The sequence below is a fragment of the Hyperoodon ampullatus genome (assembly GCF_949752795.1).
Source record: "Hyperoodon ampullatus genome assembly, chromosome: 4".
Lineage (NCBI taxonomy): Eukaryota > Metazoa > Chordata > Mammalia > Artiodactyla > Ziphiidae > Hyperoodon > Hyperoodon ampullatus.
In genome coordinates this window covers 26,847,488-26,872,513 of record NC_136917.1, presented here as the reverse complement: position 1 = coordinate 26,872,513, position 25,026 = coordinate 26,847,488, and the positions used below count along the sequence as shown (strand labels likewise).

General features: G+C 60.9%; 2 protein-coding genes across 3 annotated transcripts in view; both read right to left on the bottom strand.

Annotated features, from left to right (window-relative positions):
* Positions 1-1,190: 1,190 nt before the first annotated feature.
* On the bottom strand, positions 1,191-14,077 carry CACTIN (cactin, spliceosome C complex subunit; the record flags this gene model as incomplete). Of its 2 annotated transcripts, none has more annotated exons than XM_079701939.1 (10): positions 1,191-1,681; positions 2,186-2,466; positions 2,569-2,691; positions 3,198-3,390; positions 6,598-6,712; positions 6,799-6,961; positions 7,710-7,855; positions 8,312-8,407; positions 11,081-11,597; positions 13,899-14,077. In XM_079701939.1, 10 exons carry the CDS (start codon positions 14,075-14,077, stop codon positions 1,191-1,193), a joined length of 2,304 nt encoding a protein of 767 aa, XP_079558065.1. The 2 variants fall into 2 exon arrangements, with proteins under 2 accessions (XP_079558065.1, XP_079558066.1); XM_079701940.1 differs by having other exon boundaries at positions 11,081-11,567.
* A 4,447-nt stretch (positions 14,078-18,524) lies between these two features.
* The window catches only part of PIP5K1C (phosphatidylinositol-4-phosphate 5-kinase type 1 gamma), a gene marked incomplete at its 5' end in the record, with an annotated part of 57,337 nt that continues 50,835 nt past the window's right edge, over positions 18,525-25,026 (bottom strand). The window contains 4 exons of the mRNA XM_079701755.1: positions 18,525-18,568; positions 18,864-18,947; positions 21,478-21,555; positions 22,983-23,103. Coding sequence (XP_079557881.1) covers positions 18,566-18,568; positions 18,864-18,947; positions 21,478-21,555; positions 22,983-23,103 — 286 coding nt within the window. The 3' untranslated portion in view covers positions 18,525-18,565. The remainder of the gene's footprint in view (positions 18,569-18,863; positions 18,948-21,477; positions 21,556-22,982; positions 23,104-25,026) is intronic.

Below are 25,026 nucleotides of genomic sequence, written 5' to 3'. Positions count from 1 at the left end.
CAGACTACGAGGGGCTCCCTAAGGAACTGTTATTGACTATTTTTAGGTGTGGTGGTTGTTTTCAAAAGGTCTTCTTAGCTGTTTAGTGCCTTAGTTGTGACAGATGTGCTGTGGTTACGTAAGGCATTAACCATGGGGACGGCTGAGTGTGGGGTGCGGGAACACTAGACTATCTCTGCAGCATTTCTGAAAACCTAAACTTAGTCCAAAATAAAATGTTTATTGAAAAGAAACATGCAATCTCACATGTAGACCAATTAAATGAAAATAAACAAGATTCCCCCCACCCCCACCTAAAAAATTCGTTTTAGAGAAAACAGCCTGAAATGGAAATGTTTCCAAATGAAATAGGGTGTTTGGGTGAGGCTGTCTGAGGAGCTGGCAGTGGCCCTTCAGGCTTCTGACCACTTGGGGTTGGAAATGTCTCCGTAAGAAAACGCTAAAAGCCATCTGTTTCTGGGGTGGGCCTGCCTGGGGCACCGCTGACAGTCTGTGACTGGGTGAGTGATTGTACCTGCCAGGCCCTTGACTGCCCGTGTCCGAGACTCAGGGACAAGGAGGGAGGCCCTGTGGTGGCTGGGAAGTGGCTCTAGGAGCGCAGCCTTGAGGGACGCGGAGGTCCAGAGCCCCGATGGGGCACCACAGCCGCACCCTGGGGGCTCCTGTGCTCGGTGGCTGTGGAAGGATATTCCCAGACCCGATGGTGGGCGGCGACGTGTCCTCCGTGCCCACCGGGCAGAAGTTGACCCCAGCCAGCACCAGGGGCAAACTGGGGGACCACAGACGTCCCCGGATGGCCTATCCGGGAACATGCACTCAAGGGCCTGGAGCCTGGGTCCTGCAGCCGCTGGCCATGTCCAGGGGCTGAGCAACACCCTGCAAGCCCCCCAGAGCCCCGGCGATGCAGGGCCTGTTTCTTGAGTGGGGCTCAGCGTCAATCCAAGGACTGAGGTCTGGAGACGCTTGCTTGGTTCCCTGGGCTCTGAAAATCCCATCAGCAGCCCCTCCTGTGCGTCAATGCCCCAGGCCCGCCTGGTGGTGGGTCCCCTCAGCTCTCTGAGGCAGGCTCCACAGCGACCCCTGTTCACACCAGGAAGTGAGGCCCCGCAAGGAGGAGGCCCAGCTGGGGGAGGCCGCTGCCTTCCCACACCCCTGGTCAGTTCGCAGGGGTCCGGGAGGGGGCCCGCCGGTCACCGGCGGTAGCGGTAGCGCTTGAAGTGGAACCAGAGCTGGAAGATGCCGTTGGCGAACTGGCAGCGGAAGCCGTGGCGGTGCGAGTACTCCCACTCGCGGTTGACGATCTTGAAGGCGATGTCCTCGTAAGGCGGCCCGGCGTGGAAGCGGAGCGTGGCGAAATCCTTGTTGTCGGCGCAGGCCTCCAGGAAGTACTCGGGCGTGGAGCGCTTGTCGATGAGGTCGGGGTAGAAGATGTTGAACTTGTAGCCCTGCACGATCTTGGGCGGCGGGTTGTCGAAGTCGTAGTGTGTCTGGTTGTACTTGTTCCACTCGAAGCCCGTGTGCACGCGGTTGAAGAAGCGCGGCTTGCGCGGCCGGTACTTGTCCGCCCACAGGTAGGCCTTGCCCGTCAGCGGCATCTCCACGCTGAACTGCGCCTCGTCCTGGCCCATGCCCTCCTTGGCGCGCCGGAAGAAGATGTCCTCCGCGCTCTCGGTGGCGTCGCCTGCGGGCGGGGCGGGCGGGGTGCGTTAACCGGGACCCCGGCACCACAGCCTCCCTTTCCCGGTCACATGCCCCGACCCAGGCCTGCCTGCTGGGTGCCCCCCGCCCTCCCAGGTGGGCACCAAACACCACGTGTCCCCTGCCAGGTTGGCCGAAGAGCCTGGTGGTCAGAAGCCTGCAGTGGGACCCCGGACCGGGGCCTTTCCGAGGCCGTTTCTCCGCTCTTCCGGGACGATGGCTGCCCAGGAAGGCCAAGGCCCTGGCAAGCGGGCAGTGTAAGGAGCTCAGAGCAGAGCTGGGCACGGGAAGTAAAGACCACCACCACTGTGTCCTTGGGACCAGCCAGCCAGTCACGCCCAGAACGAACAAACGAGCGAGCAGGTGAATGAACGGACACTCTCAAGAGAGCAGGCAGCGTCGGAGGATTGGAGGATCGGAGCGGGTTCACCACCAACGCCCCCTTCACCAAGGGGAGGCTCCGCCCCCTGCTGGCCCCACCCCGCACCTGTGACCTGGAGCTGCTGCCTGGATAGGTGCAGGCGCTGCAGGTCCTCGTCCGGCTCCAGCACGTGGGCGTCCAGCGGCAGCTCGTGGGCCGTGAGCAGCCGCGGGCTGTACTTGCCGGCGTCGTAGTCGTCCAGGCTCTGTTGGATCAGATCCTCCTCCATGAGCACCGCCTCCCCGTCCGCCTCGCCCTCCGCCGGTGCTGCCGCTTCCGCCTCGGGCTCAGCAGCGCCACCCTCCGAGGGCCCGGGTGGGGTGGGGGCCCGGTCCTCAGGCTCCAGGCTGCGAGAGAGGGCTGGACTGAGCGAGGCGGGCAGTGGGGCGGGCAGTGGGCGGGGCTTCCAGTCCCACCGCCCGGCAGGGGACGTCCAGAGGCAGGCCTACCTGTGGCCCGGAGACTGCGGCTCCTGCTTGAGGATGGGGAACAGGGGCTCGCTCTCCACTCCCTGCTCCTGCTTCAGCTTGTACAGCTTCTGCCGCAGCACGTCCTGGTGCCGCTCGCGGAGCCTGGAACGCAGGCCGGGTGGTCACCCTGACTCTCCAAGGGGGAAGGCCCTCCATGGACTTCTCCTGACCCCCCCATTTTGCTGCAAGGGCCCGGAGTTTGAGGGCAGCAAGTGGCCACGGCACAGGTGGACACCGGGAGGGGGCAGGTCCCTGTACTGGGGTGTTTACATGCAGGCGTGACCTAAGGGCCAAGCTGGGCTGGAAATGGATGGGGGACAGGCGAGGAAGAGAATAAATTTAGAAGTGACTGCACTTAGCGGCAGATAGGAGCCGTGTTTACATGACAGCGCCAAGCATGAGAATTCATACACAGTGGGTGTGGGGCCTGTGGAAGGTGGGGGACAGCAGCCTTGAGGGCTTCCTGTGATGTCCGCTGACCCGGGGAAAACAAAGACCAGGTGCTAAGTAGAGGCCAGAAGGAAGGCGGGCAGGCTGCTGGGGGCTGGGCGGAGGCCTTCCAGCTGGGGCCCCAGCTTGTGGCTCCCAGGGAAGCCCCGCCAGCTCACCTGGCACGGGCCATGTGGGCACGCAGCTGCTGCAGCAGACTCTCCCAGTAGCCCATGTCTAGGTTGGGGCCCCCGGCCCGTATCTTGCCCTCGATGCCCTGGAAGATGACCTGCAGCTGGCTGTACGTCTTCCCCTTGAAGACCGACTGCACGTCGGAACTGACCGAGGCGTTGACCCCCTCTCGCCGCTCACCTGCAGTGGGGTGAGGGCTGCTTGGCATGGGGCTGGTCCCAGGTCCTAATCCTCTAGACTGAGAGGCCCCTGAGGGTGAGGCCAATGCTGCCTGACCCCGGCTCTCCCTCACACTGGCTGGCTTCCTTGTTTGTGGCTCATCAGACAGCACGCTGTGCCCTTCTGACCCCTGCCCTGCCCCAATGCCCCTGCACATGCGGTGGGTGCTTCCCACCAGCAATAAGTTCTTCCCCATCCAGTCCACCTCCTAGACCCCAGCCATCCTCAGCCCTCAACGAGAGCTCCCTTCTACTGGGAAGCCTTCGCCGACCACCAGACTGCTCCCTTGGCCTGGATGCCTGATTCTCGGCTTTCCAAGGGCAGGGAGCTCCGTATGCAGCTGCTGGGTGAACGTGGGGGCAGGCGACCAGCTCGTGTTCCCTGCTCCAAAGCCGGCTTCTCCAAGCCCAGCTGATCAGACAGGGTCAAGAAGAACCCGAGTCCCCTCCAGCCAACCACCTGGGACCCCGGAATCAGCACCTGGGCTCCCAAGCAGCCCTGGCTCAGCGGCAGACCCATAGGGCCGGCAGCCCGGCCTCGGTCTGTAGCAGGTGCAGACACATCACGGGACCAAAACCCAATTTGGCGACACCCTTCACACCCAGTCAAGCAGAGCCGCATCCTGCACTGACCTCAAACAGAAGCCAGGCCTCTGCTCGCTCAGACGGAGCCACCGGTGCTAACTTACAACCCAAACAGACAGCCCCAGTGGGCGCCGCTCCCACGGGTGCTGAGCCACTGCTTAAAGGAAGCCAGGTCCTGGGTTTGGATGCCACCCAAGGGTCCACCAACAGGCCTGGCTGGAGGGTGCCGGCTGAGTGCCCTCTGGGACACCATTTCAGGAGAGGGGGTGGCACCGTTTGGGTGGGGGGAAGGCTTCTCCTCAGAGATGCCCCCTGGGAGGACCCACGGGGATTGTAAGGGGGGCGGGGCACTGGAGAGGCCACAGGGGTGTCCGGGGACCCACTTCCTACTGTGCACTCTATTGTACAGTTAGGATTTCCCAGCTGCAAAGAGAAGAAAAGGAGAGGAGGGGAAAAAAAGAAAAAGAAAGAAAAGGGAAAAAGGAAAGGGAAGGGCCAACTTAATTTAAAATGATGAAGGCCACCTCTGAGGGGCTCCGGGAGTGGTGGCGGAAATGAGGCCAAAAGAAGACAAACACACACACTCTCTTTGAGAACACCTGGGACCCTGACCGTAACACGCGAGAAGGGAGAGGGGACAGAGGGGTGACTGACGTGGCAGGGAGGGGGAGAGGGAAGGGCAGTGCCACAGGAGAGACCATGGGCGAGGCACGCAGGGAGCCCTGGAAACGGGAGGGACCCAGCACAACGTCCCTTCACACTTTTCCGCAGCCATGGGGCAGGGCTCCTGCCCCGCGGCCACCAGCCAAGGGGAGAGAAGACATTTCCTGACATGTGGGACGCCAACAACTTCCTGCCTCTCTCTACAAGTTACTGGAGGATGCGAGGGCACAAACCACAGGAAAGAGAGAGATGTGGGGTCCCAGAAAGGGGCTCCTCCTCTGGGGTGGGTGCAGGAAGCTGCAGGAGGGTGGCAGCGGACAACCCACCCGCTGTGGAAGAGGGAGTGGGGAGAAGGGGCCCAGGGACGGGGCAGGGGGCCTGATGGGAGCCTCCCAGGTGTCTGACCACCTGGGGAAGGTGGGGTCGGTGGTGCAGAATCCCCCACCCACGGTCCTTGCGCTGAGGCGTTGGCATCATAAGAGTGGGAACTGGTTTGAACGCTTGACGACCATGTACTCACTCCTCCTCACGCAATCCTCCCGGAGGTGTTTTCTCAACCCCCTGCGATGCAAGGAACAACCAAGCCCTGGGGAGGTCACCGATCGGACCCAGGTGGCCAAGCTGCTGGGCAGCCCAGGTGTGCACTCAGAGCCACACCTGTAACTGTCGTTCTGTCCAAGGGCCCTGCAGCACCCTCCCAACCAGCACCACTGCCACCAAAGCAGATGTTTCTGGACATGCATTTATTTTTTTGTCGTCGTTGTTGTTTTTGGATTTTTTTAGCCGTGCAACGTGGCTTGCGGGATCTTAGTTCCCCGACCAGGGATTGAACCTGGGCCCTCGGCAGTGAAAACACAGAGTCCTAACCACTGGACTTCTAGGGAATTCCCCTGGACACCCATTTCTGATAGCAAAGAGTCCTTTCCTTTCTCTGGAAGTTACTACAGGATGTGCCCCGCTAAAAGGGTCGGGAGAAATAAAACTCCACGTACAAGGATAAAGGATGCTCCTCCTTTTCCTAAGAGGAAGGAAACCTCCCCGAGCACCGCAACTGAGCAGAGAACAGCACTTACACAGGCTCAGGGAAGGGAGGGCATTCGTCCTCAGCCACCATGGGTTGGCACTAACATGGAGCTGAGAGCTTAGTGACACAGGCTCAAGGCCCCCAGGAGCTAGATGTCGTTAAAGCCGGTGGCTTCAAGGGGGCGGGAGGGGTGGGACTGCAGTGGTTGCCAACGAGCTTTTAGAACAGTGGCTCTCAACCGGAGTTGAATCTGCCTCCCGCCAGGGGACACTGGGCCATGTCAGGGGACATCTGTGGTTGTCACGACCAGGGGCTCCTGCCACCGAGTGGGTGGGGCAGGGAGGCTGCTCCACACCCCACAGGGCCCAAGACGGCCCCACAGAGAACGGTCTGGGCCCAAATGTCAGCCATGCTGGGGGGAAAGACCCTGCTTTAGAGCTTGTCTCCCTTGCAATTATATGCAGGCAATCATTCTGAGGAAAAGAAAATGTGATTAAAGAAGCACACCACGCTGCACGGGTTCCCACCAAGCGCAGTCAGGTCCTGTTCTCACTCAAACGGACGGAGCCTCCGGCGAAAACTTGAAACCCAAACAGAAAACCCATGGACGCCGCTCCCGGGGGAGCCCAGCGCTAAGCAGCTGTTTAAAGGAAGCCACTGGCACTGCTTGGGTGAGCCCTCAGGCGGGCGGGAGAGCGCCTCACTCAGGACCCGCTGCCCCCGCTGCCCAGTGCTGCCCCCTGGTGGCTCGCAGACAGGCCCTGGCAGGGAGACCCCAGAGAGGAAGCCGAGGCCTCTTCTGTGGAGCCAACAGGCCCACAGCGGCTCCCACCAGACCCAGAGGTGCCTCCCCGAGGGCACAGCCCGGCGTGCCTCCGGCGGCCCGGCCCGCATTACCTGGCCCCTTGCCCGAGGCCTCCAGCTTGCGGAGCTTGGCGATCTCATCCTCCGTGATGATGGTCATGTCCCGCCAGAAGTCCGCGTTCTTGCCCTGCTCGAGCTCCATGTACACCTGGAGGCGGAGGCGCAGACGGTGGGTGAAGGCACGCCCGGGGCTGGAGCGGCAGCAGCGGTGCCGGGCGCGCAGCAGGGCCGTACCTGGATGTCCTCCAGCAGGTCTTCCATGTCGGCCACCGTGAGGCCGTTGAGGAAGGTGTAGGGCTCGTGCATCTCCACAGCCAGGTCGTCGTCCTCGGCGCTGATGTACTTGGCCAGCAGGTCGATGGGCTTGGCCCGCCCGTCCCGGATGCGGATCTTGGAGCTGCTGGGGAGCAGGGGGCAGTGTCAGAGCCGGGGCTGTGTCTACCCTCCTAAAGACCTCGCCCTTGGGGGTTGACCGGAGCCAGGGGAGGAGCCCGGCCTGCTGTGGGTGGTGGTCAGGGAAGGCTTCCTGGAAGAGGAGGTGTCAGGCGGAGGAGCAAGACAGGTCAGCCGCAAGGCACAGGCCCTGAGAGGGGCAGAGACGGGCGCAAGGGGGTCTGAAGAGCAGCGGGTGGGCGGGGACAGAGGGTCAGAGAGGCCCAGCCGGGGTGAAAGATCTGGAACCTCAGTGTTGCGTGTGGGAACACGCATCAGAGGCTGACCCCGGTCCAACCCCAGGGAGCCCTGCGACCAGGCAGGTCTGAGCCCCTGGGGGCTGGCGCGGCTGGTGGGCAGCAAGGTGAGAAGGGGGCCGGGCCTGGAGCTCACACACCCTGTGTGAGCTCGGGCAACTCTCGACACCTCAGGAGCCTCACTTTTCTTGACTCCAGACGTGGCTGCTGAGTGAAGCACCCCGCGGTCTGGGGATGGCAGGGCACCTGGCACCCTCCACTCAGCAGCACGTTCGTGCGTCCCCTTGGCACCCGGCCCCTGGGGAGACAGGCGCGATGAAGGAAGCGACGGAAAGCAGCGCAGCGCCCGAAAGAGGGTCAGAAGGGACCCTGGGGAGGAGAAGGTGGTGGGAAGCCGGGGGCCCAGGGGCGACGTGAGCGGGGCGCGCGGGAGGGCGGCGGGGGCGGGGCGCGCACCGCAGCTTGGCCTGCTGCAGGTGGAAGTGGTCCTCCTGCTCCTCCCACGTCTTGAAGTGCTCCGCCTCCTTCTCGCGCTGCAGCAGCTCCAGCTCCTGCTCCCGCATGGCCTTCTCCCGCTCCCGTTCCAGCCGCAGCTGCTTCACCTGTGGGCGCACAGCGGACGATGGGGGTCTCGTGGGCCTGCCTTCATCCTGTCGGGCTGGGGGGCTCCCTAGGGGCGGGTGGGACCACACCCATGGCCTGGCCCCGGCGGGCTGGCCCCGGGCACAGGAATCGGTCCAGGGATGCCTGAAACGCTGGACACACCCTGTGGCAGACGGAGCCCTCCTTTTGCTAGAGACACGGCAGCCTTCAGCAGCCAGGGCCAGTTTGGCCACCCAGCAGGGAGCATCTTAGAATAAACCCCAGAGGCCAGCAGAGCCGAGCCGGAGGGAAACAGCTCTCTGGAATCCCTGCCCGAGCCCCTGGATCCAGCCGTGTCTGAAGCCAATGTCCCCTGGACTCTCCACGTAAGCCAGTCAGGTCTCCCTTGACATAAGCCAGGGTGAGCCAGCCTGGGAGCCCTCAGGAGGGAAGGAGGGTGGCCCGGGGCACCCCACCTTCTGCAGCTCCAGCCGGTTGTCCTCCTGGATCCTCTTGTTCCGCTCCTTCAGCTCCTTCTCCTCCAGGTGGCCGATCCCCTTCTTCTCCAGGGCCTGGAAGGGCCAACGACACGCCCGCTGAGCAGCGATGCTTCCTCCTGCCGCCCGCCCCAGGACCACCTGCTGCTCTACGAGGCGGGCATCCACCAGACCGAAGCACCCGCTCTGCCCATGAGGAGCACGAGGCTGAGGGAGAAGTGACCTGCCCGCGGCCACACCCCGACTTCCAGCGGAAGATGCGGCCCCCCGTTCGCCTGCAGAATCGGTTCAGTACACTCCAGCATCGTGGGGCGCCCTCTGCCCCGAGCCGTGTGCTGAGATATGGGGAGAGGCAGCTCCGCCCCTGCAGAACTCGACCATGTCACACACGGGACAGTCTTACTTGGGGCTGCTGACTCTTGTTTTACACACAAGCCTGGCTGCACTGGCTGGGTGGTGTCCGGCTCTCAGCAGCTCAGACCCCCAGCGGCCATGCGGAGGGGCGGAACCAGCGGCTGAGCAAGAGGGGGACTCTGAAAGCACACTCGCCGGGGTCCCCGCTCACGGACCCCTCGGGGCACCCTGAGCATGGAGAGCGGCTTCTCCCTGTCTGTGCCCTCACCTGACGGAGGGGCCCGGGCACAGGCTCCCGGAGAACCCCCAACCCTCCCAAGTCATCTCACAACTGTTGTGGGTGGCACGTGCCAAGACCCGTGCCTCCTGTCACCTCCACCGGCTCCGAGGGTCGTTCCAGGAGCCCCTGTGCACAGAAAAACACGCCTCCAGGGTGACACGGGGTGGCCCGGCCTGGGGCCACTGCCACACAGTGACAATGACCACACTTCGTCTCTACAGCCACACAGAACAGCCGCAGAGGGCCTGGACGGAGAGAGCCCGCACTCAGACACAGAGCCCTCGACCAACGCCCGGCCCGGAGAGGCATGTTCGCGGCCCACACCAAGCCTGCCCACTCCGCCAGCCCAGCGCCCCGAGGACACCGGGACAAGATGCGTGACACCACTCATACAGTTGGGCCGTCTAGCGCCCTCCCCCGACTACAGAGGTCTCAGAGGCTGGGCCGGGGCTTCTCAGACGCCCCGAGGCCCGCTCACCCATTCGACATTTACCGAGGGCTGACTGGGTGCCAGCGCCTGGGACAAAGCCTGCCCCGTGGAGCTCACAGTCCACGGGAATTACACGCCATAAAGTGGGACATGTGGTTTAGATGTCACCTTTGCAGCGAGACCTCTCTGGACCCGTGTGTTTAAACTGCAGCCTCCTCGCCCACCCCTGCCTGCCTTCGTTCCCTCCTCTGCGGACTCAGCTAAATGACTTATTTACAGCCAGCCTCCCGAGACTGCTGGCCGCACAGGGACAGGCATCTCTCTCTGTCACTCACTGACGTATGCGCAGGGCCCACACGGTACCCAGCACCCGACAGGCACATGATTCACGTCTGTTAGTAAAGCACTAGGAAGGGAGAAGCAGTGCCTTGATAAAGGACGCAGGGAACCTGGGGGACCAAGGGGGCCAGGAAGGCCTCTCAAAAGAGGGACACATCAGTGGAGATCTGAAGGTTGAGGAAGAAACAGCCATGGGGAGAGCTCGGGAGTGCTGCAGGTAGAGGAATGGTGAGTGCAAAGGCCCTGAGGTGCTATGAGCTCACAGCGTATGTAGACAGTGGTAGATACGGTGGCTTCCGCCTGTGTCCACCGGCTCTCACCCTCCCCACAGCTGTGTCGTGTCGAACTTGTCCTCCACATAGATATGTCCACGTCCCAACCCGGGAACCCATGAACATGACCTTATTTGGAAACAGGGTCTCTGCGGACGTGATTAGTTGATGTCGTGCCAGATTAGGCTGGGCCTTAGTCCAGTGATTGGTGTGTCCTTATAAGACAAGGAAACTTTGGACTCAGAGACACAGAGAGGAGAACACCATGTGAAGACACAGACACGGAGAGAAGACAGCCACGTGACGACAGAGGCAGAGACTGGAGTGATGCAGCTATAAGCCAAGGGTGGCGGGCAACCACCAGAAGCTGGAAGAGGCAAGAAAAGATTCTCCCCTAGAACCTCCAGAGGGAACGTGGCTCTGGTGACACCCTGACTTTGTACTTCTGGCCTCCAGGACTGCGAGGGAAATTGTGTTGCTTTAATCCAAGTGCCCAAGGCCCCGGCTGGTGGGTAAGGGATCGGTGTGTAGTTTTGTGGGAGGTTTTTTTTGTTTTTGTTTTTTTAGTTTTGTGGTTTTTTTAGTTTTTTATTTATCTATTTTGGCCGCACCGCACAGAATGCAGGATCTTAGTTCCCAGACCAGAGGTCAAACCCGTGCCCCCTGCAGTGGAAGCACAGAGTCTTAACCACTGGACCGCAGGAGAAGTCCTGGTGTGTAGTTTTCATCTCAAGGATGAGGCGACAGCTCTGAGGTGAAATCCCCCCCTGGGCATGTGACGCCGAGAACCTGCCTTGAGGTTAGGCTGGCTCTGTGGGCAGAGTGCCTGAGACTGTACAGCGCACGAGACAGCGTAGGCAAAGCTGGCGGAGCCAGTGTGTGCGCATGTGTGGGTAAAAATACACTCTCGATGGCCAGGTACGACCTGGGCACGTGTGCTGGGAATGCTAAACAACGTCTCTGAAAATAAGCTGTAAACAGCTCATGAAGCAAAAACCAGCAGGAGGACAGCAAGAGCTGGCGAGCAACACAAGCAGAAGTAAGGGCGTGGCCGGTGGCCACCTCGGGCTCACCTTGTTCCAGATGAAGGTGCCCAGCAGGTTGTTGTCCCCGAAGGGGTTGTCGGTGTTGGTGTAGCCCATGTACTCCTCGCCCCAGCCCATCTTCTCCCGCTTCTTCCTCTCCTTGGCCTCCTTCTTGGCCAGCCGCCGCGCCCGCTTCTCCTCGGGCGTCTCGAAGGCCTTCATCAACTCCTCCTGCTGCTTCCGCTCCGCGCGCAGGCGCAGCCGCTCCTGCAGGCCCTGGCGCTGGCTCAGGGATGCCGCCGCCGCCCGAGGGCTCTGGGAGGGGTCCGGGGACGCGGAGCTGGACGCGGAGGAGCTGGGGGACCAGCAGTGTGTCCGCTGCTGCCACTGGCGGGCCCATGGGCCCCGCCGCTGCTGCCGCTCGTCACCCGAGTCGGACTGAGAGGAGCGGTCCTGGGAGCGCCGGGGGGCTGGCGGGGGGCTCCGGCTCTGCCTGCCTCGCCGCTGCTGCCACCGCTCCTCATCCAAATCCAACCTGCGGAGGGGACCCGCAAAGCTCCGCTCGCTGCCTGCTGGCCAGCCATCTATCCTACCGCCCTTTACTGGGCGCCTGCTGGGTGCCAGGAGCTGTTCTAGGTTCTGGGGACACGGCAGTGACCAAAACATTGATGGCCCCTGCCTGCACATCAACAAACACAGTGTGACACTAGATGGTACCATGAGCTACCAAGATAGTGATGCAGCATCAGGGTGTGGAGAGGTCAGAGAGGATCTCTCTGAGGAAGTAACGCCGGAGGAAGTGGGGGAGGGAGCTAGGCAGAGATCTGGGGAAACAGTGATCCAGGGAGAGGGCACAATAAGAGCAAAGGCGCTGGGGCAGGAATTTACTTGGCATATTCAAGAAGCAGCAGGCAGGCCTGTGTGTCTGGAGCAGAGTGAGTGAGGGGGAGAGAGGGAGGAGGGGAGGGCAGGGAGGCGGGGCTTGGGGCCAGATGGTGCAGGAGCTATAAGCGCTGTCCAAGGTGTCCAGGGAGGGCTTACAGGAGAAGATGGTGTTTAACTGGTCCTATAGGACGGGCAGGAGTGAAATGGAGTAAGACTGTAGGGAATACAGAGCCTTGGAAGGGCACTGCGAGCACGGAAGGCAACGTACGAATCCTGGGGATAGATTCTTTAATGTTGCGGGCCTCTGAGCAACTACATCTGTCTTTAGTTTGTCAAATGCTCCACTTACTAAGCTCACGTCAAAGAATCTACACCATGAAAATCAATTATCTGATTTTCAAGTACGTAAATCCAGGCTGTAAATCTGATCAAATCTTCATAAATGACATTGACTCTAATTACATATCTAGGGTGGCTGATTCTTGTGAATAACTAAAATCTTAGAAACCACTAGATGATAATAACAAGATTTACAACTACACATGAACCAATGCTAAAACATCAAGGCCAGGAGCTGAAACCAGAGTTAGCAAACCTTTTCTGTTAAGAGCCAGAGCGTCTATGGCACAACTACTCAACTCTGCTGTCATAGTGCAAAAGCAGCCACGGACAGTACATGAACAAATAGACATAAATTTGTTCAATAAAATTTTATTTCTGGACACCAAAACTTGAATTTCATATATTGGGTTGGCCAAAAAGTTTGTTTGGGTTTTTCTGTAACATCTTATGGAAAAACCCGAATGAACTTTTCGGCCAACCCAAATTATTTTCACGTGTCATGAAATACTATTCTTTTGATTTTTTTTTTCCTCCTCACCGTTCAAGCATGTGAAAACTATGCTTGGTCCACAGGCTGTAGTTTGCCAAGCCCTGGTTTAAACCACCTCTTTACTATTTCCTCTGCTTATATCTTCCTGGAATTCCTAGGTGGCAATGATCTTATGAGACTCAAAAGGAAAAGCCACCTTCTCAAACATAGAGGGTGATCAGCTATGTCTGACAACAGTCACTCCAGCTATGGTGTGGAGAACAGGTTGGAGGGATGGGAGACAGCGCATGCCTGGAGAAGCCCCGTGGAGATCCTGAGGGTACAGATGAGGAAATCTGGGGGACAGTGGGGCAGGTACTGGCCTGAGTGTCACAGCCAGTTATGGGCTGAGCCAGCACTAAGACGCAGGTCTGAGAGTCAGTCCCTGTCACGGTGCTGGTTCTTTGTGCTGGAGGAGACTCAAGCCAAGTCTGGCCAGGTGACCCATATCCAGAAGAAAAGGGCTGCGGGCTGAGGGGAGGCTGAGCACCAAGTCTCAGGAGTCAGTTGAGTCCTGCCACCTGCCATCAACAGTTCTTCCCTCTCACACCCCACCTCCATTGGCAAGTGCTGTCACCTCTACTTCGGAAATCCCTCTCAAATCTCCCCATTTTCCCACTGTACCTCCCCACAGCCTCCCTCTCCTGAAGGCCATCATCATCTGTTGCCTGCACAGCTGCACTATCTTCCTCCTCCCTGGTGTCACTCCTGCCGACACTCTCAGTCCCTTCTCCACGCGAAAACCAGCAGGAGTCCTGCAAAGTAATCCAGACCACATCGCTCCCTGGTTCAAAATCCTCCACAGCTCCCTACTCCCCTCCAAATAACAGTCAAACTCTTCACCACGGTACACAAGACCGCACGATCTGGTCTCCCGCTTCCTCTCCGACCTCATCGACTCCCCTCCGCCTCGCTCACGGCGCCTCCTGCTGTACTTCCAACCACCAGGCGCCCTGCCTGGAACGCCTCTCGCTTTCCTTTCGCTGCCTGGTTAACCCCGACGTGCTCAGACGTCCCCTTCTTCAGGAAGCCCTCCCTGACTAACTCGGAGGTCTCAGCTCCTCGAGGGCTGGAGCCAGACCCCCAGCGCGGCTCACACAGCGACCCTACCTGCGCTCCCGGCTCCTCCGCCTGCGCCGCCCCTCGTCGTCCCGGCGACGTCGGTTTCGCCGCCCATGGCTCCCGCTCCAACTTCGGCTCCGACTCCGACTCCGACTCCCACTCCGCCTCCGCTGCCTTCGGCCCCTGCGACCAGCCGACCGCGAGCGCGAGCGTGTATCCCTACCCATCGGCTGGGAAGGTGGCGACGGCGCGGACACAAATATCCGGGACCTGCGCCGGGGGCCTTCCTCGATCGCGGCGCGTGCCTGGCTGCCCCACCCACGCCTGAGCAGGGAAATAGGAACCCATCTCGCGGCTCATCCCGCGGGGATTCCGACCCTCTCATAACCTCCCCACCGTCCTCAAATGTGGCCTGCGTAATGAACTCCTGCCGGACTGTTGTCGCTAGGGCTGGGGATTCGTTCTTCAGGCAGTACTGGGGGCAGGCCCAGGTGGGTCCTCGAGCCTTAGGGAGCCAGAGGAGCAGTGGGCGGAGCAAGGACGAACCAGGAACGGCGACGGGGCGGAGCCTGGGGAGGCGGGACCAAGAAGCCGGTCCAGAGAGGAACTGGAGTTGGCGTGGGCGGGGCCTAGGAGGCGGGATCAAGAGAAGGCGGGGTCTAGGGGCGTAGCCAAGGGAGGCGTGTCCCGGGGGCGAGGCCTCGCGGCCCGTGGAGGCGGGGAAGCCTAACCGTAGGTGAGTTCAGGCTGCCCAAGGAGGCGAGGGGTGGGAGCTGGGACGGAGACTGAAAAGCCTTAGATGCTGGGCTGACCCTCAGTGAGAGTCACCATCATGCTTCACCACCGCCAATAATACCTATGTGTTTCAGGGGTTAAGGTAAAAAAACAAAACATAACTTGGATAACTCCTTAAGTTCCCCATTAACCCATTTTATAGGGGGGGGAAACTGAGGCTCAGAGTGAAAGTCACTGTAACACTCCCGCCCTCAATGAGGCAGTGCAGAGCTGGGATTTGAACTTGGTGGTCCAGCTGTGTCCTCTGGGTGCTGGCGAACCGTAAGAGGGCTTTGAGCAGGGAGGGATGAAAGGGGTCGTTAGGTGGGGTCCATTCAGGCAGGCAGGGGCAAGACCACAAAGGGGCAAGAATGGAGGCCCAGAGATCTGAAGGACCCCGGAGTCCTGCTCTGAGCTCTCCCAGCCCACCCCAGAGAATGGCACTTAATACTTTAAATGTTTATCCTATAATACAACTTCCTCACACCACCCTAGATGCTAGCTTTGTATGCTCTGCTTGGTGCCGAGGTGGCGGTGGTGGCGCAAAGGGAACCCTTGACGACTGCCTGTCATGGGATGTGGGTTGTCCTGGTGATTTTCCCGATGCAGATGCATCCTTGAGCGTATCCGGATGGATACTCATCTCTGAATGTAAGGTGAGCACATTCTCGATCGCCTAGTCTTGTGTATAAACAAGCCGAGCCGTCCGCGCCTGGGATTAAAACTGGGTTTTCCAAGGGCTTGCTTACAGACAGGATCTTATTTTCAATGCAGTGTTTCTCAAATTGGGAGTCCGGGAGAAATATTTTCCCCTTAAAAGGGGTCCATGCATTACTCAATCTTTGAGACTCTGGCAGAACAAATACAAACTCCGGGGAGTGTTTGTTCCTTCCAGCTGGGTTGCACTGATGTGAGCTTTTAAGTTTTTCCAAGCTGAACTGGAACTCACTACTATTAAGGCATTCGGGTCCGTTGCTGTTATTTAATTATTTTGATTCTTACTAAGGTTTCTTTGTGCTCTCCTTCAAAGTCAGTCCTTAAACTCCCACTCGGACCATCGGATCGCACAGAGAGACAAAGAGGCGGCTAATGCTTATTACCCGATTTATTAGAGATCTCTTCCAAGTAAAAAGGGGGGGGGGACGGCGGGGCTGGGGGGTGGGGTCCCGGGGCTGCATATGAGTGTTACGGGGCCAGCAGTGGCTGCGGTTACAGAGGCGCCCACGGCTCTGGGTTTGAGCGGGATGGCGTCCTGTGCCCGAGGAGGCTGTGCCCCAGATTGTCACACACCAGACCATGGGGGCTGAGCACACGGAACCCCCGGTTAGAATTAAGACACACAAGGTTTGCAGTTTCGTTGTTTGGAAATCAGTTCGGCCATAAAAACGGGGTTGGGATAGCGACAGGCGATGCAACTGAACCACCAGAGAAGGTGGCCAAGGGTGCTCGTCCCGGGGTGGGGACCGAGGGGCTGCGGCGACAGTACCATGGCAGGGGGCCCCAGTGGGACGGGAGTATTGCACTGAGCCAGGTGGTGGAGGGAGAGGGTGAGAGGAGGCAGAGGCCAGAGGCCAGCAGGGGACACACTGGAGGTTCCACCTTGTCAGTCTCAGAACACGCCTTTCATTTGTACATTCGTGCCCACGTTCGCAGTGACAGCAGCCGTCAGGGACGAGCTGCGACAGAACCAAGACATCGCCACAAAGGAGTCGACAGACTTCCATCCTGGGGCGGGGTGGGGGCGACAGCTGGGTGGGTCCAGGGCCCTCCTTGCTGGGGGTCTGGGGAAGGCCGCGAGTTCACTACACGTGATAAATAAGGTCCTGCCTTCCCACCCTTGCCTTGACCATAAGCACATGCCTCCTGTCGGCCCAGTCCACAGACCACTTTGCATCCGTGTGACAGTTCTCTGAAAAAGGGACAAAAAATGCAACTAACACAAAGGGGGTCTTCAAAGAGGTGTTCATGACTTAGCACAAAAATGAAAACGTCTTGATCACCAGAAGGTTTGCAAATTTCTCCAAGTCAGCATCCGACTGATGCATTTGTTCCATGGTTCACTCAGGAAAGCCTGAGGGGCCCAGCTCCTGCAGCTCCAGGTGGCTAAGGGCGTCCTGGACGTAGGGCCTGATGCTCTGGTGGTCCCCACGGGACACAGTGTCTCTGTGTGCGGCCTCTGGGGGCCTGGGCGGGGACTCCGGTCGGCTTTTGGGCAACTCAGCAGTCCCTGTTCGTCCCCTTCAGACCTCTGCCCACTCAGCCTGCCTCCCCCCGGGCAGGACGGGGCAGGCACTGCAGAGGGCGCCCATGTGAAGTCCAGGCGAGGACGTTCTGGAGTCTGGACACACCTTCCGTGGACAGGAGGGGAGGACGCTGTTTTGCTTCTAGTCCAGGACACCCACAGGCTTGTTCGGACAGGTTCTCTTCCCAGAGCTGCTTCGTGCTGCAGTGTCCCTGGCGGCCCTGCGTGGGGAGAGCCCCCAGGGCACAGCCCAGTTCTCCAGGGAGGAGAGGCGCAGCTAGACACCAGGTTACAGCCAGGCGCATGAAGCGGGCTGTGCCGGGGAGGCGAGCAGGGGCCCGCTGAGCACGAGGACAGCAGTGTACGCAGTTTGCAATGGACTCAAAAAATCAAATTCCTGGGTCGGTGGGTTCTCCAGCTGTCTCAGGCTCCACCAGGGAGGCAAAGGTGGGGAGAAATTTTCCCAGAAGGTTCAACTTCCACTCCACGCTAGCTCCCAGCTCCTCCCATGCAGGGCAGGGCGGGCCAGGGGAAACCATCTCTGATGTGTCCCTCTCCAGAGGTGGGAGAGACCCTGCAAAGCTGCCAGCTCCAGCAGCCTGCTGTGGACACAGCAGGGGCCCCTGGCAGCCGCCCTGTGGGGCTCTGGGCCCAGCAGTGGTTGCCCTGCTGAAGATGACCATCCAAAAAAAAAATTTGTTTTTCACCGAGAATTTCTTCTCCTGTCCTTCAATCGGCACAGGTGCCCCCACCATTAAAAAGAGAGAGGACGCCCACCTCGGTCCTCTTACTCAAGGGGGTCTGGTCCTCTAGGCCGGGCACCTGACTGTGGGCCTCTGCTCCAGGACACGGCTCTCGGGAAGTCCCGTGGGCTGAGGGCCCGGCCGCCTCCTCCCAGCTTGGCCTGTCTTCTGGAGGAGAGGTAAGCCCACGGCCCTGAGCTCCACTGAGAGGGGGCGGCCGTGCGTCCACATGGAGGTTCTAATCACGCCGGGTGATTCCCGCTCAAGGTCACCGGGGAGGTGGGAAACAGATTCTGAGAGATGGCAGGGGTGACAGGGTGGAGAGCGCCCCCAGCCACCGCCCGGCCACCCTCAAGGACGGTGTCCGGCTCTTGGCCCAAAACCCTGAGCCAAGAGCACCTGGCAGGCGCGGTGGGAGGCCTCCAGAGGCGCCCTGGGGACCCGGCGGCCCTTCCGTCCCAGGTGCCCGTCCATCCTGGCCAGGACTTGGAATGAATTCCACTGGGGTGCAGGTCCCCAGAGCCTAGGGCCTGGTTCCCTCAGCAAGACACATGCAAACACAGCAAAGAACCAGAAATGCAGTGGAATGGAGTTTTTTCTTTTCCATTGTGTGGTGGGTTTTTTTTTTTTTTTGGCCTTTTTCTTTTTCTAAAAAAACACACACGTGTGCTGCCATGTCTGTGCAAAGAATAAGGGCCCCAAATAAATACATGATGGGAAACTCAGGAGGGTTCACAGTATCAGGCATAGGGGCTGACGGGGAGCCGGCGCCAGGTGAGCCGCCCGGACTGCGATCGCTGCACCCCGAGCGTTGGTGCCGTCGAGGGGAGGGCGAGGGTGAGGGCTGGCGGCCAGGTAGGCGTCTCCCGAGCTCTGGGCTGAGCAGGTGGGCAGCACCTCCAGGGAGCAGCCGGGGCAGCAGCGGACACTCGGCTCCGTCAGTGCCTGCATAGGAATTACTGAAGAGGCAGGGGGCGGGTGAGGCCATGGTGGGCCGGGGCTGGACCCACACCCGCCGGGCCTCCCCTGGCCGGGTCGGGCCCCACAGCTGATGCCGAGGGCCAGGGACCCCAGGAGCCATGAGGGCTGGACACAGGCCCCCGCACGGTAGAGCCCGGCTGCCCCTCCCGCCCTGGGCCTCAGTTTCCCTGTCAGTCTCGGGGTGCCTGGAGGCCAGGCTCTCAGGCCCACCTTGGCCAAGGCCACAGGCCTGAGCCCCCAGTGGGCCCGGCTGGCCAGCCGTGGCGCACTTACTGTGTCGCTCTCGCCGTCGGAGGCGGGGTGGGCCTGCGTGCTATAGTGAAGCGGGGAGTACACCCAGCTCCTCTCATCGGTGGGCTGGAGGGCAGGCGGGCGGCACGTGCGGGAAGGGCGCAGAAGAAGAGCAGGGTGCGAGGAGGTGCGACAGAGGCGACAGGAAGGAAGGAAGAAACAGAAATAAAAGAGGGGGCCCCCAAGGCAGCACGGGTGGGCGGCTCAGCCCCCGCTGCCCTCTCCCTGATGGTGACCTGCCCCAACCCAGATGGCCCTCGGGCTCGGCGGGGCCGGGGGCTGGGCCTCTGGGGCTGAGTGGCCAGAGCGCGGTGTGGGGGCAGCAGGAAGCAGTGAGCAGGGTCAAGGCAGGACCGGCACAGCGGGAGGCGGGGAGGGCGGGCGGGGCTTGGTTTGCTCTGCTGTCCACCGCCCCCCATGGCACCCTGACCTCCGGCCTAGCCCGGCAGCGCCCTGGAGACCCTCTGCTGGGGGTTCTGAGTGGTGGGGACTCGGGGGGAGCCCATTTCCTGACCCGGGAAGCCTTTCAGCACTGGCACACACAGGTTTGCTCAGGAGAGTCCCAGGCAGGCGCCACCCAGAGAGCAAGCAGCAGAGGCTTCCCTGCCCCGCTCCAAGAGCCCGGGGTCAACTTCCTGGGGAGGGGGCGCACCAGAGCCCAAGTCCCGGCCTGGGGACAGGCAGAGCGGGGACTGGCTGCCGAGGGGCCGCAGGCTGGTCTTCCTCCAGCTGTGTCTGGGGAGGGGTCCCAGTCCGGGTCCCACTGCGGGGAGGACATACATTCCTCCGGCCCCCTCGTCCCTCCCAGGTCTGCTCTCACCACCAGAACATTCTTGGGGCTCCCCCGGCCGCCTTCTCCTCTCTCTTCCTTCAACGTCCCCCACAGCCTGTGACCTCCACACCCCCCCCATCGCCAGAGCACACACCTGTCCTGGCCGCGTCCCCCTGGGCATCCCACGGCCCCTAAGCCCACCATGGCACCCCAAGACTCACCCCTCCTCGGCGGGGTTGGGGCACCACCAGCAACCAGCCTCTGCCCTGCTGCCCTCGGGGCCCGCTGGCCGCCTCTCCACCCCACCATCCCTGCAGCTCACAGGCCGTCCCGGTACCCGTGTGGGCCCAGGCCGCGCACCCACGAGAACCGTGCCACCTACGGAGGGGTTCGCACAAAGCGTCTGGGGCAGCAGGGCAAGACCCCAGCTCGGGCCCCGCTCATTCCTTCAGGGGGTCACAAAGCAATAACCCTCCTGGCCCCCTGCTCACCTGGGAGCCCGGGGGGTGGGGCCGGGCCTGTCTGGGGCCACAGCAGGTGCTGACACTGGGGTGGCTGCCCTGCTGGGCTCAGAGTGGGGACGACACAGGGGTCCTGCAGGGAACCCCGTGAGGAGCCGGCCCTGGGTGACCCACGGAAGTTGGGCCAAGGGCACGCCTGCCCCGCACGGCGGGCCTCGGGGTCCGGCCTTCCTCTTGCCGCTCCCTCTCCTCCCGTCGGCCTCCAGGCTCCTGCCTCTTCGGTGCTCCAGCCAAGACCGCCCTTCCTCTTCCGCCTCCCCACTCCCCACGCATTTCTCAAAGTCCGGGTCAACCCCCCTCCAGGCAGCTTCTGCCACAGCGCCCCACCCCATGGCCCTTGCGGGCCACGTGTCCCCGACTCTGGGACCATCTCTGGGGAGTGGCGTCCCCGGCTGGACCGAGTGTGGCGGGAGGGCTGTGGAAGCAGTCTCCCTTTTTCAGGCTCGCCCGGCAGCGCCCGACACCCAGTGACGCTCAGAGGGGCTGCTGACGGGGCTGGAGTGTGGTCTCTGAGGGGCCTCATCTTGAGAACACAAAGTCTCGCTTTAGGCCTTTGTCTTGTCCTGCCCGTTTGAGCGCTGTGTGCCTCTGGGAGGTTACTTGGCCTCTCTGGACCTCCATCTATTGCTCACAGTGACAATAACAAGCACTAACGATGCCACCGCTACACAATATCCCCACAGCATCCCAGGCACGCTGGGTGGATAAGCGTTTATTAGACACACAGGTGCCTGAAGCTTGGGATCCAGACTGTGTCTACCCTGCACTCTCATGGGCTCCCTGGAGAGCCAGGGACTCGGTGTCTCCATCTGTGAAATGGGTATGGAGACACCAGCTCCTTTCTCCTGCAATTAAGAGCTTGGCTTTGCAGTCCCTCTGGTGACTCATGACGCCACCCCCTTCAGGGGACAGACACCCCGTGGGAGCCGTCAGCAGCGAGGTCTGAACAAGTTGGAGCAGTGCACCCGGCACGTCCCTGACCCGGGAGGGTTGGGACAAAGGGCAACGGCGGCCAGGGGATGGTGGTCAGATGCAGACCCTGCCACAGCCAGGCAGGCCTCCGGAGCCCCAGACGTGTGCCCGCAGGCCCAGTGATGCCCACCTCGGAGTGGAGCAAGCAACGTCCCCATGGGATGCCTGCAGCACAGAGCCCCACACGGGCCAGCGTGGCCAACCTCAGCCACAGTGACATTTTCCCCAAGTCCCTTCTCAGAGGAAGAGGAACAGCCAGGACCTGTGGCTCCCTGCTGCCCACGGCGCGGGGCGGGGCTGGGCTCCCTGGAGGCCTGCCATGGTCACTTACAGTCCCTGAGGAGCTCAGCGTCACGGCCCGCAGTCGGCGATGCCGGGGAGAATAAATCCAGTACCTCCCATCGGTGAACTGGGCGGGCCGGGTGGGCGGGGGAGGAAGCAAACAGAGGACAGGATGAAGTGACAGGATGAGGCCACAGGGATCTGGCAGGCTGTCAGGCAGGGAGGGCACTGGGAGGGGCAGGTGAGCCGATGGCCAAGCAGGAGGTGCGGGCGGGGGTCCCACTGGCTTCCTTCTCTGCTGCGTGGGGCCCAGCTGCCCACTCGGGGGTTTCAGGACCCTGACGCACACGACAGTACACGGCCCCAGGGGCCACCTCCCACACAGATCCAGAGAGCGGGAAGCAACCAGCCCCGGCGGGAGCTGACGGCAGGTGGGGGGACACACAGGGTGCACTTGGTACCCTCCAGGCCAGGCAGGGCCGCGCCCCGGCAGCACTGGCTCGGGGACCAAGAGCAGGGAGGTCGGTGTTAGTTACAAAGCAGCGATGCCAGCGGGAGGGCCAAGCTCACCCAAACAGGCCCCAAGGCCCAGCACCGGGCGGGGGGCAGGCCCTGGCTCACTTTCCTGGGGCAGGGTCGGGGGTCAGAGGTGAGAATGAAGGTCCAGGAAGAGGACTGGCGGCTGGGCGCGTGTCTGGCCCTCTCTGTTGTAACTGGGACCATGTGATCCCTGAGCAGGGCCACCCAAGGGAGATGGCTCCAGGACCCACTGTCGGGGGCTCCCTGGCCCCCGGGCACCCACTTCACCCAGGCTCCTGGTTCAGCTCCCTGCCCGCCCATGGGAGGTGTGTGGGGAAGGAGACCCCCAGCTCTGGAGAGAGGTCCCGGGTCCCCGGGGCAGGGCCCCTTCCTACTCTGACGGACGCCACCTCGTCCAGGAGCAGCTGTGCGTCCTCATCCTGTGAAGTCGGCAGTGTGGAGCCCACCTGCCCCTCTCGGCGGGGCCCTGGCCTCCCTGAGCACAGAGCCCACCCTCCGCACCCACCACCCAGAGAGAGAAGGTGCGCATCATGCCAGCCCACCACGGCCAGCCCGGGCTGCCCCGGGACCCAGGGCCTGGGCCTCCCCTCAGGCCAGCGGGGCCGAGCACGAGGACTCCAGATGTTTCCCGGGGCACCGCTGAAGACAGGGCCTTGGCTCGTGGCCAGATGTGGTCATGAGGCCTGGGCAGGAGGGCCTGGGCTGGACGGTGAGGGATGGGGGTGCTCCCCAACACCTGAGAGTGAGCATGCTGGCCGGGCACGTGGCCCTGAGTATTGAAAGGTGAGCACACACGTGTGCCTGTGTGCCTGAGTGGGAGTGCACGTGCAGGTGTGCACAGGCGCCTTGAATGTGCGATGTGTCAGCACAAGCCTGTGAGGGAGCAGTGTGCGCGTGTGTGAACGCATGTGGGTGTAAGCACACGTGGGTTCGTACAGGCACGTGCGTGTGTGTGCACGTGTGAGCACAGGTGGTGGAGGGTCCGGTGACGGGAGGGATCCCGGGAGGACTTACAAAGTAGATGTCTGTGGCGGGCGCGTCCTCCTCGTCTGAGGCCTGGCTGGCGGGCTCGGAGGCCTGGCTGGCGGTTTCCACTTCGACGGCGGCAGAGGCACAGGCCGGGGACGACCCCTCCCTGGGGACACGGGGAAGACACGGGAGTCCTGGCTGGGGGCGCTCTGGACTGCCCGCGCCTTCTCCAGCCCACACCCCAGGACCCTCCCTGCTCCTCACCATCCTTCATCACAGAGACCACCATGCAGGGAGTCCTACTGCAGGGATGCATCCTGTCTGACATGTTCTAGTTCCCGCACAAAACAAACAAAACACCCCCAAGCACGGCTGTGGCCCAGGGAACGATGTGCCCACCCCCGAGCAGGCAGGCCCTTTCCCCTCTATTTGCTCAGGTTCACGCCCATGGGCAGATCCCCGCCTCACCACTCAGTTGCTGGGCAGCCATGAGGACCACGTTCTTTCTCGGAGCCTCAGTTTCCTCGTCTCTAAAGTGGGGACACATGGCACCTACCCCCGAGGGACCAGAACCTCTTGCTCTTCTTTTCTGAGCACTTACTAGGTGCCAGGCCTGTCTGAGGGCCTTGCGTGAATGAACCCACCGAACTTCCACTCGGGAAGGGGGGATGCTGCTGCTGTCCTGTGTTACAGATGAGGAAACTGAGGCTCAGAGTGAAGGTGAGGAACATGCCCGAGGCCTCGGCTGGCGGCCATGTGACTGGTGACTAAATTTCACCTCCTGGATGAAATGACGAGTTCTGAGAAGAAGGAGCACCTGTAACCGTGCAGAACTGGTTCTTCAGTCACGTTTGAGGGCAACTTGTTTCGTGGGGCAAAGACTGAATGACATTTCCCACCGTGACACCTCAGTTAATGGCAAAAAAGCTGACAGTGGCAGGAACTGGTGCGTGTGTGTGAAATAATAGCAAAGTGCACCTGGGAATGTGTGCTGGGAGTGCTAAGTAAAGTCTCTAGAAATAGAACAGAAATTCTAAAAAGTATATAAAGCAAAAATTATGGGAAAGGCAAGAAGAACTGGATAAGGCAATTATATAATTAAACAGCCCAAACAGACAAGAGGCAAGTAAGGACATAAAGGAACCGATGACACCGATCAAGACACTGGACAGAAAAGGCTTGTAAAGAACTTTCCATCCTTTCACAGAGAAGACACTTTTCTCCCAAGTGTCCACGGACACTTAAAAAGTGAATTTTGGGGACTTCCCTGGTGGTGTAGTGGTGAAGAATCTGCCTGCCAATGCAGGGGACACGGGTTCGAGCCCTAGTCCAGGAAGATCCCACATGCCGTGGAGCAACTAAGCCCAAGCGCCACAACTACTGAGCCTGCTCTCTACAGCCCGAGAGCCACAACTACTGAGCCCACCTGCCACAACTACTGAAGCCTGCACACCTGGAGCCCTTGCTCCACAACAAAGAGAAGCCACCGCAATAAGAAGCCCGCGCACCACAACGAAAAGTAGCCCCCACTCCCCGCAACTAGAGAAAGCCTGCGCTCAGCAACGAAGACCCAACCCAGCCCCGCCCCCCCGCAAAAAATAGCGTAGATTTTTTGGCTGCGTTGAGCGGCATGCGGGATCTCAGTTCCCCAACCAGGGATCGAACCCCTGCCCCCTATAGTGGAAGCGCAGAGTCTTAACCACCGGGGAATTCCCCAAAGCGTAGACTTTTTTAGGCCATTTTCTTCAGCTCTAAACCTAATAAAGTTAGAAGTACCAAAAAGGTAAACAAAAAATCTTAAACACTTGAGAGACACCCCTAAAAAGCCTTAGTCCAGGGTCTCCCCCTCAGCACTGCTGACATCGGGCAGGTCATTCTCTGCTGGGGGCCATCCTGGGCGCTATGGGGTGTGGAGCAGCGTCCCTGGCTCCCACCATGATGCCAAGAGCACCCCCCGGTCGTGACCACCAAAGATGTTCCCAGACACTGCCCACTCTCCCCTGAGGGCAAAATCACCCTCAAGTGGTTGAAAGCCACTACCTTAATTCAAAGAGAAAATAAGAAAAAAAATCACTAACCATGCACATGT